At 52.2% G+C, this 12,894-nt stretch overlaps 4 protein-coding genes across 4 annotated transcripts; 2 read left to right on the top strand and 2 right to left on the bottom strand.

Annotated features, from left to right (window-relative positions):
- Positions 1–4,974: 4,974 nt before the first annotated feature.
- DL89DRAFT_84934 (ATP-utilizing phosphoenolpyruvate carboxykinase) lies at positions 4,975–6,908 on the top strand. Its single transcript, XM_040892158.1, has one exon. The coding sequence runs from the start codon at positions 5,110–5,112 to the stop codon at positions 6,697–6,699; it is 1,590 nt and encodes a 529-aa protein (XP_040746266.1). The 5' UTR covers positions 4,975–5,109; the 3' UTR covers positions 6,700–6,908.
- Positions 6,776–7,474, top strand: DL89DRAFT_265098 (uncharacterized protein). Its single transcript, XM_040886514.1, is given in 3 exon segments — positions 6,776–6,832; positions 6,858–7,353; positions 7,371–7,474. The coding sequence occupies 2 exon segments, from the start codon at positions 6,826–6,828 to the stop codon at positions 7,028–7,030; spliced, it is 180 nt and encodes a 59-aa protein (XP_040746265.1). The 5' UTR covers positions 6,776–6,825; the 3' UTR covers positions 7,031–7,353; positions 7,371–7,474.
- Positions 7,475–8,498: 1,024 nt separating this feature from the next.
- On the bottom strand, positions 8,499–10,659 carry DL89DRAFT_308822 (uncharacterized protein; the record flags this gene model as incomplete). Its single annotated transcript, XM_040890936.1, has 7 exons — positions 8,499–8,882; positions 8,923–9,462; positions 9,540–10,007; positions 10,097–10,195; positions 10,285–10,360; positions 10,450–10,534; positions 10,623–10,659. The coding sequence occupies 7 exons, from the start codon at positions 10,657–10,659 to the stop codon at positions 8,499–8,501; spliced, it is 1,689 nt and encodes a 562-aa protein (XP_040746264.1).
- A 631-nt stretch (positions 10,660–11,290) lies between these two features.
- On the bottom strand, positions 11,291–12,873 carry DL89DRAFT_255086 (uncharacterized protein; the record flags this gene model as incomplete). The annotated part of the gene is made up of 3 exons (XM_040885317.1): positions 11,291–11,470; positions 11,648–12,412; positions 12,469–12,873. 3 exons carry the CDS (start codon positions 12,871–12,873, stop codon positions 11,291–11,293), a joined length of 1,350 nt encoding a protein of 449 aa, XP_040746263.1.
- Positions 12,874–12,894: the final 21 nt, after the last annotated feature.

Here is a 12,894-nt window from a genome sequence, read left to right as displayed (position 1 = left end):
GAGGAAGAAGAGCAGGAGGACTTTGGAATGCATAACTTTTGTTTGCCAATTAGAAAGCAGAGAGGGGTAAACTTACTAGAAGCAGAAGTAGAGTACAATTCCCATCTTGGATCATTCCATTCAATGGTAGAAAACACATTTGGAGAACTAGGAACAACATTCAAAAGGTTGTCAAATAAGGAGATTGTTCGAGTAAAGAATAAGAATGTTTACAATGTGCAAATGAAACTGTGCTGTGTATTATATAATATGAAGAAAATACTAGCAAACAGTGATGTGCAAGTAGAACATCATCATACTCTCTGGGTTATGACAAACTTTGACTATCCTGAATCACACAATGAAAGATCAACACAAATGGAACCAACATATACTTTACCTCAAAAGGTTGAGTTTGAAGCATCAATGGTTGAACTACAAAATAGATTTCTACAATCTAAAATTGATGACAACTATGACTGCTTTGTAGATATGGGGTAATAACAGATATGATGCTAGCTACTTGATTTTAAAATAGCTAGTTCTTATCAATATTATTCAATATAGAGGGTATTCATAACTGCTAAATTTAGTAAAAGATAGTTAGAACTTTTAAAACTTTATTATCTAATGCACATTCTACTCCTTCTCTTGTAATTCTTATAATTGATTGTTCATGGGTGGTAAGATAAGATAGACAACTCTAGTTCATTATCAATTTTAGAAAATGCCATCATTCCATAACTTCCTTAAGAAACATATAGCTGATTTGAGTACTGAAGAAAGAGACATGCTAACTTTAGTGCTTATCCATGACTTTAACATGAGTGCTGGCTTAGCATTCCAAGTGCATAATTGGATCCAACTTAGTGGAACTTTTTATGAGATAAAGGTTGAACATATATATGAAGTGTGTCAAAATTCCCATAGATATATGGAGTGGATGGTAGCATATAATATGTTTTAAAATGGTAGTTATATAACTGTGACTATTCTGTAGCTCTCACTTACAACTCTTAGATATATTTGTTGGTGTATTATTCCTTTCTATAGAGTAATTGCTTTTCTAAAAGAACTATCATCTGGTATCTAAATATGAGTTGGCTGTATATCTCTCCTATTAATATGAATATCTAAATAGTAGTAGGAATGTCCTCTGAATATACAGAGTGCATATTATGTAACTACAAAACCATTACTGAAATAAAGAATAATATGAGCAACTCTTTACTAAAGGCTTAAGATCTAGATTCTTATATAATTATTACCCTTATTTCATCTAGTATGGCATCTTCAATCACTGTTGTTAGTGCATTGATCTTTTGTTCACCTATAGAAACTACACCTCAGACATTTCTTATAGACAAATCATAATATTTGCTTATTTGAGTACATTCTGTCTATCTAACTAATATGCATCTCTTAATAGTAAACTAATCACATCTTATTAAAAGTGTGATATTGCTTAGATATAGGATATATAGACCAGAAGTAATTTCTTGGATTTAGAACAATAGATATATTATCATCAACTCTTCTAAGAACATTTACCATATTGAGCATATTCTTATGTGACTTGTATATTTGATGTTTTAAACTAGCACAGTTTGATGCTTTCTAAAATTGATGACATATATGATTGCTTGGTGCATATCTATTAATTACAGATGGGATTCTAACAACTTGATGAATTTATTATGATTTTTTAAAATGGCATAATTTGATTCTTTCTAAAATTGATGATATATATGATTGCTTAGTATTAGAAAAATAGTTATAAATAGGATGATAACGACTTGATGACTAGAACATGATGTTTTAAAATGGCAGCATTTGGAGGTTATTCACAATCACTAGGAGGTCATTCACAATCACTAAACTAAGTAAAAAGTAATTAGAAGTTGTAAAACTTTTTGTTCTTTTGTTTTTTTTGAACTTCTCCGAAACCCCCTTCGGCATCCTGAAAAATTTCAGTTGATACACAATTAATATGCTTCTACTGAGATACAGGCTGTGTCCCGAGAAATCAACTGAAATTTTTCAGGATGCCGAAGGGGGTTTCGGAGAAGTGTCTATTCTTATATTTTTATTTATTAGTTAATCTAGTTGCTAAAATCTTTTTGGCCATCACTAAACATTCTGATTTTTAAAATATTTTTCAACTGCTAGTAATTGATTTGTTATTTAATACTTGGTTATTCTGATACAAGATATTAAGTTTCTTTAAACTTTCTTATTTGTGAATGGCCTCCAATGTAGTCTAGATTATTTAATATTATCCAAATATATTGATAGCTATAATAATAAATAAAGAAAAGATACTAAAAAGGGTGCTTCTGCTGGGATAGAGGCTAGGTCATAATTAATCAACTAGAATTATCTAAGATACTAATAGGGGTTTTAGAGAAGAACCCTATTTAGTATAAGAATAAATAATTATTTACTAATTTAGAATATTTGAATACCCTCCTTTAGAATAGTAAGAGCATAAAAATATATCAATTTTATATGATGTTTTTGCTAGCAGAGTTTGTGGGCTACCAGCTCGAGTCACTCATCTACTTGTTGCTGTGACCTACCTAAGCAGGCGCTGTGGCTTAGTGGCAAGAGGAACTTGTGATATTTTAAATAAGCAACCAGATTGTATAGGCATATGCCTGGTACAGATTGCACACAGCACTCAAATGGTACCAACTGAGTAGCCAGAAGGCACTTTACTGCTCTGCAGTAGCGAAGGCCATGTAGAAAGGCATATGGCATGCACATAAAGTCATCAATATGGCAATAATCAGGTATTATTCTGCACAGTCATGTTCCTATAGCAGTGCATTTGCGTATATCGACGACAAACAAGAGGACAATATCACGGCTATTCATGGCACCGACAATACGCCTTGTGTGCAGCAACCCTTTCTGTCCGAATGCACGCCATGCTGCTGCATTTCTGCGCCTGAGCAGATGCCCCCCCCTTAACACTGGACACCACCATAAGACTGGTACCAGGGATCGTCACAGCCTGCAGTGCGCCTAGTCGGCTAGGGTTGTGCAAAACGAGGCAGCCTACAGCAATCCTGGCACTGTCGCCAAAACATGGGTTGACTGTAGCAGCGGCGTGCCTCGGGCTCACCGAGCAGCACCTTTTTCATTGCTTGCGCTGATTCAGACTCTGGCATGCTTGGTTCGCAGTGACGTGCCCCAAGTTTTCTGGACATGCCTCGTACGACAGCCAGTGTACTCCACACTTTTCCGGCACTAGGTGGGACTGTTTTTTGGGTGGGCTATTTCCGACACCGCCAACCTGAAACATGTAGAAGCACAAAGTGCACTAGGGTGATCCCGGAACCACAGCAACAGAGGGAGGTCTCCCGACATTTTCCTTTTTGGTATCAATCGAGAAGCCGATCGGCAAATGCGCTAAAAATGCAGCGAGCGCACAGGGCAGCAGTTTCTGACCCGGTCCTGCTCCCCTCCCGGGCACCACCGGGCCAGGGCATGCTGTTTTTGGCAGCACGCCTTTGTCGCATATGATGCGGGAAACAGGGGGAGACATGAAACACTGCCTGGCGTTTTGCCGAGACTCAGCGACAGGTTCGCACGCAGGCAGTTAGCGCTGGCTAGTCGCCCCGCCACTCGGTCGCTGGCGAGCAGCAGACGCGGCACTGGTCGCCCGCGCCACTCCCTTGCACGCAGACCGACGCCTTTGGTGTCTGGGAGCAGCTGCAGTGAGAGTTATTTTATTTTTTTTTCGGGGGTCCTTATCGATCGGGCCGCCGCTTTGGCAGTGGATCGTGGGCGGTTGATGTATGCGAAAAGCGGTCTCCTCCATCGATAACAGGCGAGTTTTAGGCTCAGACCGCCTTTTCCCTTCTGTGGATATCTTTGTCTGATCCAGGAGACGCGGCTGGCGATATCGCAGCTGGGTGGAAGACTGGAGCCTGTTCCACCGCGACGCAGTGGATGCAGCCGTGGATATTTCTGCCTATTGCGACATGTAGAGAGGATATTTGTTGTCTGGTGTGTTTTATTTTGCATGGGTCGTGTCGGAGCGTGGTGGGCAGAGGGGGAGCGGGACATTCCGGGTCCCAGGCCCAGCCCAGCACCTGCCATGCACGCCAGTCACTCGTGTTTCATATGCTAGTTTGCAATTGCTTGGCCACTCCCCCCACTTTGTGGGCGAGGCACAGCACGCAAGCGAGGGGTGGAATTAGTTTTATGCTGGGACTGTGCCTTCCTGTTTTAGGCAGAGATAAGGCCAGGATGCGCTGCTGCTGCTGCTGCTGCTGCTGCTGCTACTGCTGCTTCAGGTGGGCAGAGCTGCATGTGTGCGTAGCAGTGGAGGCCGGAGTCTCTTGCTGGGTGGGCCAGACAGTGCCTGGCTTATGGACCACCGAGTGTGTGTGGAGGGGCAGTGTGCTGCCGTTCTTGCCCCCTGTCTCTCTCCGCAGAGGGTGTTTGTTGATATTTTTTCCCACCAGCCTGCAAGCAACTGCACAGTTAAAGGCACAGGGCACTGCACAAAACCCGGGTCAGCAGCTATTAGCCGCTATTCTTATCTCTGTCGTTTGACACGAGGACGCAAAAAGAATGGCAGCACGGAATCGACGTGGAGTTGGGCAATCCGCCTTCCTCTTTGGCCCCCACCGAGTCGCGGGAGAGGCAGACAGAGGCGGCCTGAGCACAGGCCATCTTGCCAGGACAAACGAAAACAAGGGGCTCGCCACGAGCCCTCGCAGCCCAGTTCCGGTATTTCCCACCGGCGCTGCTGCCCCCTTGCCTTAGTGGGGCTGTGGCCACGCGGATGGAAGAAGGCGGGAATTTTTTTTATTCTCCTTGCCCCGTGTAAATGTGACTTGCTTTTTTTTTTAGTCCTCGGTGCGATCGCTGCTGCCCCCTGGCGCCGGGCCAGCTACGGCTGGAGCAGCCCGCCCAGCACAGTGCCCATATGGGGGTTTGTGGATTGCGTATAAAAGGCCCCGCGGCCGCCATCGGTGACAGGTCTCGATAACATCACAGCAATTTCATCAAAGCAACCCCCAAGCTTCGTGTTTTCTCCTATATCTTTCCTGTACATTAACAACCTCCCCTCAGTCTCTTCTTCTTCTACTACTACACACAGCCACCAACACAGCAATGGCTTCGTCAAATATCAACACTGAGGGCATCAACTACGAGGGCAAGATCCGCCGCAACCTGTCGCCGTCGCAGCTGTACGAGGATGCGCTGCGCTACGAGCCCGGCACTGCCATCTCGTCGTCGGGCGCGCTGATTGCCGAGTCGGGCAAGAAGACGGGCCGCTCGCCCAAGGACAAGCGTGTTGTCGAGGAGGCATCCACGGTCGACGACGTGTGGTGGGGCCCGGTCAACAAGAAGCTGTCGGAGGAGTCGTTCGCCATCAACTACGAGCGCGCAGCCGACTACCTCAACACGCGCGAGCGCCTGTACGTGTTTGACGGATTCGCCGGGTGGGACCCCAAGTACCGCATCAAGGTGCGTGTTGTGTGCGCGCGCGCCTACCATGCGCTGTTCATGAACAACATGCTGATCCGGCCGACCGCCGAGGAGCTGGAGAACTTTGGCGAGCCCGACTTCACCATCGTCAACGCGGGCCAGTTCCCGGCCAACAAGTTCACCAAGGGCATGACCAGCAGCACCAGCGTGTCGATCAGCTTCGAGCGCAAGCAGATGGTGATTCTGGGCACCGAGTACGCGGGCGAGATGAAGAAGGGTGTGTTCACGGTGATGCACTACCTGATGCCCAAGGCTGGCGTGCTGTCGCTGCACTCGTCGTGCAATGAGGGCCCCGCCGGCGACGTGTCGCTGTTCTTTGGCCTGTCGGGCACCGGCAAGACGACGCTGTCGGCGGACCCGCAGCGCCCGCTCATCGGCGACGACGAGCACGTGTGGACCGAGAGCGGCGTGTTCAACATCGAGGGCGGCTGCTACGCCAAGACCATCGACCTGTCGGCCGAGAAGGAGCCCGAGATCTTCAACGCGATCCGCTTCGGCTCGGTGCTGGAGAACGTCATCTACGACCGCAACACGCGCGTGGTGGACTACACCGACAAGACGATCACCGAGAACACGCGCTGCGCGTACCCGATCGAGTACATCCCGAACGCCAAGATCCCGTGCGTGGGCGGCAACCCCAAGAACATTGTGCTGCTGACCTGCGACGCGTTCGGCGTGCTGCCGCCGGTGGCCAAGCTGACGCCTGCGCAGGCCATGTACCACTTCATCTCGGGCTACACCGCCAAGATCGCCGGTACCGAGGAGGGAGTGACCGAGCCCGAGGCCACGTTCTCGGCGTGCTTCGGCCAGCCGTTCCTGGTGTGGCACCCGGTCAAGTACGCGCAGATGCTGGCGCAGAAGATGCAGGAGCACAACGTCAACGTGTGGCTGGTCAACACCGGCTGGAACGGCGGTGCCTACGGCATCGGCAAGCGCATCTCGCTCAAGTACTCGCGCGCCATCATCGACGCCATCCACTCGGGTGAGCTCGAGCAGGCCGAGTACACCAACTACGGCGTGTTCAACCTGCAGATCCCGACTGCGGTGCCCAACGTGCCGGCCAAGGTGCTGGACCCGTCGCAGGCCTGGGAGGGCTCCCCCGAGGAGTTCCAGGAGACCATCGGCAAGCTGGCGCGCCTGTTCCAGTCCAACTTCAAGGAGTACGCCGACAAGGCCACCCCCGAGATCATTGCCGCGGGCCCCCAGCTCTAAGCACCACCACCACCACCCCTTAGACCCACTATCTTAATCCCCCTGTGAATTTTTCTCTTTCGTCTCCTTTTCTTCAGTCAAATCATATCTCTCAACCACACACTCCTCGCACCGCCGGTTGCAGCAATGTCTCGTTTAGGAAAGGCTGCCGGAGCCAGTGGAACGGGCCAGACCGGAACGACACAGCCGTAGCGCCCCTGAGCTCGGTGTCGGAAGTCTACGGCAGGAGAAATTAATTGACGTGGAGACTTTCAGGTGCCAGCAAACTATTCTCCTTGCCCTCCAGAGATTGTCCGCCCTCAATCCATGTGAAATCGAGCACCTATGCTGAACAGGTCTGCCAGGCACAGACTCGCTGCGGGTTCCGTCACTGGTTCTGTGTGCTGCTGCTGCCGCCGCCGCTGATCAGCTGCGGTGGATGCTTGGCCACGGTCATTGGTTCTGTGCTGCACACAGCCCTGCTTACGTCGCACCCCCTTGCTGTTGCTGGCCGCTCGGCATGACTACCAACAAATCTACACAAGCAAAGTGTACGCACGGGCTCTATCGTCTACTGCTGCATGACCGCCAGGACTTGTGCATTTCGCTGCCTACCTGGTATCCGGATTGCGGCAGATCCACTTCTGTGTCTGTGTCTCTGTCCTCTGCCTTTGATCTGCTCTGCCTCTGCCTGTTGATGCTGTTGTTACTGCTGTTGCTGCTGATTCAGCTGCGGCAGTGTCAGATTTTCTCCTGCGTCTGTCGCCGACTCAGCTCTACACTCATTCTGACCCAGGCTGGACAAATATCAGCATCATGCTATATATATGCTGTTTCAGATATGATCCCTACACATAAAACTTTAAGCTCTCCATTATTAAACTATCTCGCTTCCGCTTACATAACCACTAATTATGAGTTCCGAGCTTTTGGTACCGATATGCTATTGATTAAGCTAGTCTACTAGTCCATTACTAGCCAGCTTATGTAGGTCTTTTAAACCAGGTAATTTATGACAGTGACTTGTATTCGGCAATAATGATATGGTAGTCGACTGATTATAAGCTAATAATAGCTGCTTCAGCCAAGTTTATTCGATCGCCATGCTTGCCATTCTCGCCGTGAAGTTTATATCTTCTCCGAGGGGAACTGGAGATGCATTTCAAACAACTCCTTGCTCATATCCCTCGATTTATTGAAGCTCTCCAGTTCAATATTCTTGCCCATCTGCTCTGTTCCAAATACCATCGAGTACCACCGTCACAAATAGGTGGTGCCACTCGACAGTGCATGCAGATGGTAGCTTGACCCAACATGAAATGTGCCCATGGTTTATCCTGTTCGTATACATCTCAATCAAGTCTATGGTGCAAAAGAACAGGCACTCAAGCTGCTCTCCGTAGGCGTCAAGCAGAGACATGATCAGATTAGGCCTCAGGTCTGCCATGGAAGATAGTTTTGAGCTTGGCTACGTTGTCCTCTTGGAATGGCTAACATCTTGCCCTTCTCTACATCACTTAGGGAGTCGATGCCAATTGACCTGAATGGCTGGTGAGGTTGATGTTTGCTGCTAGTCGACTTAGTGCAGAAAAGTGATGTTAGGAGATGAGAGCGTCGCTTAGGAAGCGGCGGCTGAATCGCTTAAAACAGCGAGGTGCTGCCAGAATGTTCACATCAACTGCTTTCCATTTCTATCGAAGATTAGTGCCCTCTAATAGCACCGAATCAAACCATCAAAGGCTCGGGTAGTTAATATACACAGCACACTGGTTGCCACCAGTAAAGTCACAAATCATATATTAAACCGATCAAATGTCAGCCTAGTTTGCCGGCGGCTGCTGCTGAGGCTGTTGCTGCTGGAGTTGGTACTGCTGGTACTGGACAGCCTGCTGGTACTGCTGTGGGTTCTGCACAGCCTGCTGCTGCTGCTGCTGCTGCTGCTGCTGCTGTGGCGGCAATGCCTGCGATGTCATAACCTGCTGGTGACCCTGGGCAGCCTGCTGCGGGTAGTACATAGTCTGCTGCGACGACGACATGGGTTGCTGGGAGGCCACGTAGCCTTGCTGAGCATACATGACGCCCTGCTGCTGGACTGCAGGCGGCTGCACAGGCGATGCAGCAATCTGCTGGGCAGGTGTCTGCTGGGTGGCCAGGATGGGCTGCGAATAGGAGAGGCTAGTGGTGGCAGCACTGACTGGGACGTGCTGCGGGGCAAGACTATATGCAGAGTAGCTGCCACTGTACATGGGCTGCTGCTGCTGCTGCTGCCGCTGCTGGTTCAACTGCATCTGCTGCATCTGCTGTGCCAGCTGCATCTGCTGTGCTAGTTGAGCCTGTTGTTGGCTGCTGCTGCTGCTGCCTGCTGTACGTCTGGCCTGTTGACTGTGGCCTGGAGCCTGTTGAGCCTGCTGAGCCTGCTGGCTGCTGAAGTGGAAATCCTTGCTGGGGGTACATCTGCTGGGGCTGCTGCTGAGCCTGCTGCTGGGGCTGCGTCGTACTATCGCGCTTCATCAGGTCATCATAGAGCTTCAGCACGTCATTGAACTGGGTCTCGAACTTTGCCAGCTCCTCCTTGCGCTTAGCAGTCTTCTCGATCAGCTTGACAATCTTGGGCCGCAAAGCCAGGGTGGACGCATACAGACGCTGAACGTCCTCGTTATCGGACACATTGTCCTTCATTGGATCGATGCTGCCAAGCATGCGCAGCAGGGCCTCGATATTGTGGGCCTCAGTGAAGACCTCGACGGTGATCGTCGACGTCGCGCATAACCTCGGCGCGCACATCTACCAGGGGCTGGACGAAATTGGCAGGGAAGATGCCACTCTTGCTGCGCAGCTCGCCGCGCCACCAGTCGCGGTACTTTTGGATCCAGCACAACAATCACATCTCCCTTGAAAAAGCCCAGCTCGCCGGGCTCGGTCGGCACAAAGTCAAATAGAGCCTTGACCTGGATCTTTTTGGCACTGGGCACGTGGGTGCTGCGCCGCGCCACGCCCTGCGCATTATTGCTGGCAGCCATAGTTTTCTGGCGCGTGATCTCGCCGCGGATCGCTGCCGGCGTCTGGAAGTTCGTGCGCAAGCCGGGCTTGTCGGCCGACGACAGAGATAGCGCCAGCGCCAGCTGCAGGTCGTCCTCCTCCTTCTGCCGCTCCAGCTCCGAGGGCTTCGGGACCTTCTCGGGCTTCTGCGGCGACGGGAAGACAAACCGCTGGGCGCGCAGCTTCGTGTACGTTTCCTCCATCAGGCTCAGCGTCGGGTCCTGGCGGAACTCGAATGCCCATTGCTGGATGTTGCCCAGAATGCGCTGCTTGACCGACTCGTGTGTGGTCTACATTGTCCGAACATACAATGTAAGCGGCTGTGCATCAGAAAAAAAAGGTGCACAAGATGGCTAGGCCACATGGTCCCCTTGCTTACCTTGTCATTGAGAATCCGTGTCAGCGTAGTGGTGAAGGCACGGGATGCAACCTCCTGCTTGACGTTCTGCCCGCAGTTCTTCAGCATAGCCTCGATGAGCTACATTGGTATGTGTGATTTTAGTGGTCAAGAGTGCAAAAAAAAAAAGAAGTGACAGGTATGCAGCACCTTGGCTTGTGTCAACTTACCGACATCGTGTACAGGACTACGTTAGCATTGCGATGCAGCAACCGCTTGTTGATTGCATTGAAGCACTCGCCAGCGCTACATGGAACAGCAACAAATAGCCGCTTACGTCAGTAAAAAATGTATGCATATGGGGGTCCGCCCTATGGTCAAACACAAATGCTTACTTGGTCTCGCTGGTGCCGACCCGGTCGCACACCTCCATAATGAGCTCCCAGTTCTCGGTGGTGAGCATTTCGCTCGTTGTCTTGTCTACATGGAAAATATAGGCATGAGTGACACAGGAGGTCAAAGGATGCATAGCAGGAATTTCGCAATCATTGCTGCGGCAAGTACGTACTGACAAGCTCCTCATATGGACTGCTGGCTCGGAACATGGTTTATGCTGGGATAATACAAACTCAAGGAATAAGGAGATTAATGAAATTGAAAAGAAAAAAGCAGGGTATGAGGAGGCTAAATTCGCAGAGGCGGGGGAAGAGCGTTGCGCCAAGCACATAAAAATAAATTGCACCACAACTTGTATGGGGAGTGCCAAGGAGCGGACACCGCCCAATCGGCAGTATCTCCCGTGACCTACTTGAAGATTTCGGCTGCAGTGCGTCCTCGCATTGGCAGCGCCTGGCGCCGCCTTCCTTTGTGTTGCCACAGGGCCAGCAGCCCTGGCAGCCGACGGCGGTCGCCTCAGGCCAGCAGTTGTAGGAGCCGGACGACTCGATGCGGGACGAGCCGGCAGTGTCGCCGCCGAGGTGGCCTGGGAGGCTGGGCGGCGAGCGGCGCCTGCAGATGACTCGTCGGTGTCTGGTGCGGCGGCGGAATCGTGGGACCGGTGGCTTGAGCTCCATGCGGGGAGCTGGCGAGCCGTCGTCGTGCGAATGCGGGGCATGGGCCGCGCAGCCCGGCCGCGTACATACGCGCGGCTGCTTGCCGGACCGCACCTCGACGGGCGTCCGCGTGCCCTGCGGCTTCGTCGGCGTTGATTCCCCGCGCGCGCGCGACTGGCTGCGACTACTCGGCGTGCCGGGCTCTGGCGGCGCTGCGCTTGACGCCTGCTCGCATTGCCTGCTGCTCATCATCGACATCCATGTCGCTGGAAGTCAGCGGCGCTGCGGGCTGAGCTGGCGATCCATTGCTGGCAATGCGAGGGCTGGACAGCAGGGCATTGGTCGGGGTGCCGTCGTTGGAGGTCTGCAGGCGGTTGATGAGCATCGGGGTCGACATAGGACATGTCGGCATTGCGTATCCACTGCGGTGTGGGCGGCATGTCGGCTAGCAGCTCGCGCGTGGCAGTGCTGGACCGCAGCGTCTCGAAGGCATTGCGCTCGCGCTGCAGCTCCTGGCGTTCGTTGCCCAGCTCCAAGGTACGCCTCGGTGAACTGGCGGCGCTTCTCCTCCAGCATCTCCTTTTCCTGTCGCAATGCGCTGCGCTCCATCTCCAGCTCTTCCAGCGACATGCCGGAGAACGATGCGTTCAGGGCGTCTGTCGCTCCAAACCGGCCAGCCATCTCCATGACCTTCTTCTGCTCGGCCATGATCCGCCGCTGGTCTGTCGATCTCCTGGTTCAGAGCCTGCATCTCGGCCTCAAGCTCGCGGATGCGCATGTCGCGCTGCACGAGCTCTGCCGGATCAGCAGCCGATAGTTCCTGCTGGCGCCGGCGCTCGTCGGACACGGCCTTACGGATGGACTCGAACATGGCCACGAACGGCGCCATGTCGACGCTGCCATCGCGCTCCACCACCACCTGCACCGCCTCGTCCTTCGTCCTCGTCCTCCAGCACCGCTGCATTGCAGCTTGCCCAGCGTGCCGCCCAGCTGCCGCAGCGTCTCCTCCTAGCCTGACAATGCGCTTCACCAGCTGCTGCTCGTTCGACTCGTACTTGCCCACCAGATCCTCCAGCATCAGCTGCTCATGCGTCGCCGCGTCCACCGGCCGCCCGCTGCGGTCCCGCACCACATCGTTGGCCAGGATAAACATGACTTTTGCCGACCGGTGCTTGTCGACAAGCAGCTTTTGCATCCGCTCCTTCAGCTTCCCAGCCTCCAGCTCGCGTTTTTTCGCTTCATGCACATACTGCGTCTTGGTGCTGGCGGCATTTGCCCTAGTCACACGCAGCTCCGTCGCCAGCGCCTTGCATCTCCTGGTCCTTTGGCGTCCTGTATGCGTTCGCTCTCCTTCAGCCGCACATTCGCCATGGCCGCTGCGCGCTGCGCCTGCTCCAGCTCGCGCTCCAGCCGCCCGATCGTCGCCCGCAGCGAGTCCTCTTCGCCCATCGCCACCCGCATTGCGTCCTCTGTGTGCTCCCGGAACGACTGCATCTGCCTTGCGCTTCTCCACCAGCGCCAGCAGGACACTCTACCACGCGCTTGGTTGTCCTCTAGACACTCGGGCAGCTCCGGCAGAAGCAACGGGCTTGGCAGCCCCAGCTCCATCAGCTCGCGGTTGATGTAGTGCAGGGTCGCGTATGGATTCATCCCCGTCTGTGTGAACCGCTCGCGTGCGCTAGGTCGCTGATGTCTGCTCCATCTGCCGTAGGCCTTCGTATGTGTGTGCTGCCAGCCCCGACCCGCGTCGCTGCTCGTTGTAATCATTGAAGCGACCCGTAGTCGTCC

The sequence above is a fragment of the Linderina pennispora genome (assembly GCF_002104995.1).
Source record: "Linderina pennispora strain ATCC 12442 chromosome Unknown DL89scaffold_2, whole genome shotgun sequence".
NCBI classification, from domain to species: domain Eukaryota; kingdom Fungi; phylum Kickxellomycota; class Kickxellomycetes; order Kickxellales; family Kickxellaceae; genus Linderina; species Linderina pennispora.
Note: the sequence above shows the minus strand (reverse complement) of the source record. Positions and strands in the feature narration are given on the sequence as shown.

Excerpts from the sequence above, each read along its gene's own strand:
- DL89DRAFT_84934 (XM_040892158.1), top strand. The coding sequence starts at position 5,110 with ATGGCTTCGTCAAATATCAACACTGAGGGCATCAACTACGAGGGCAAG.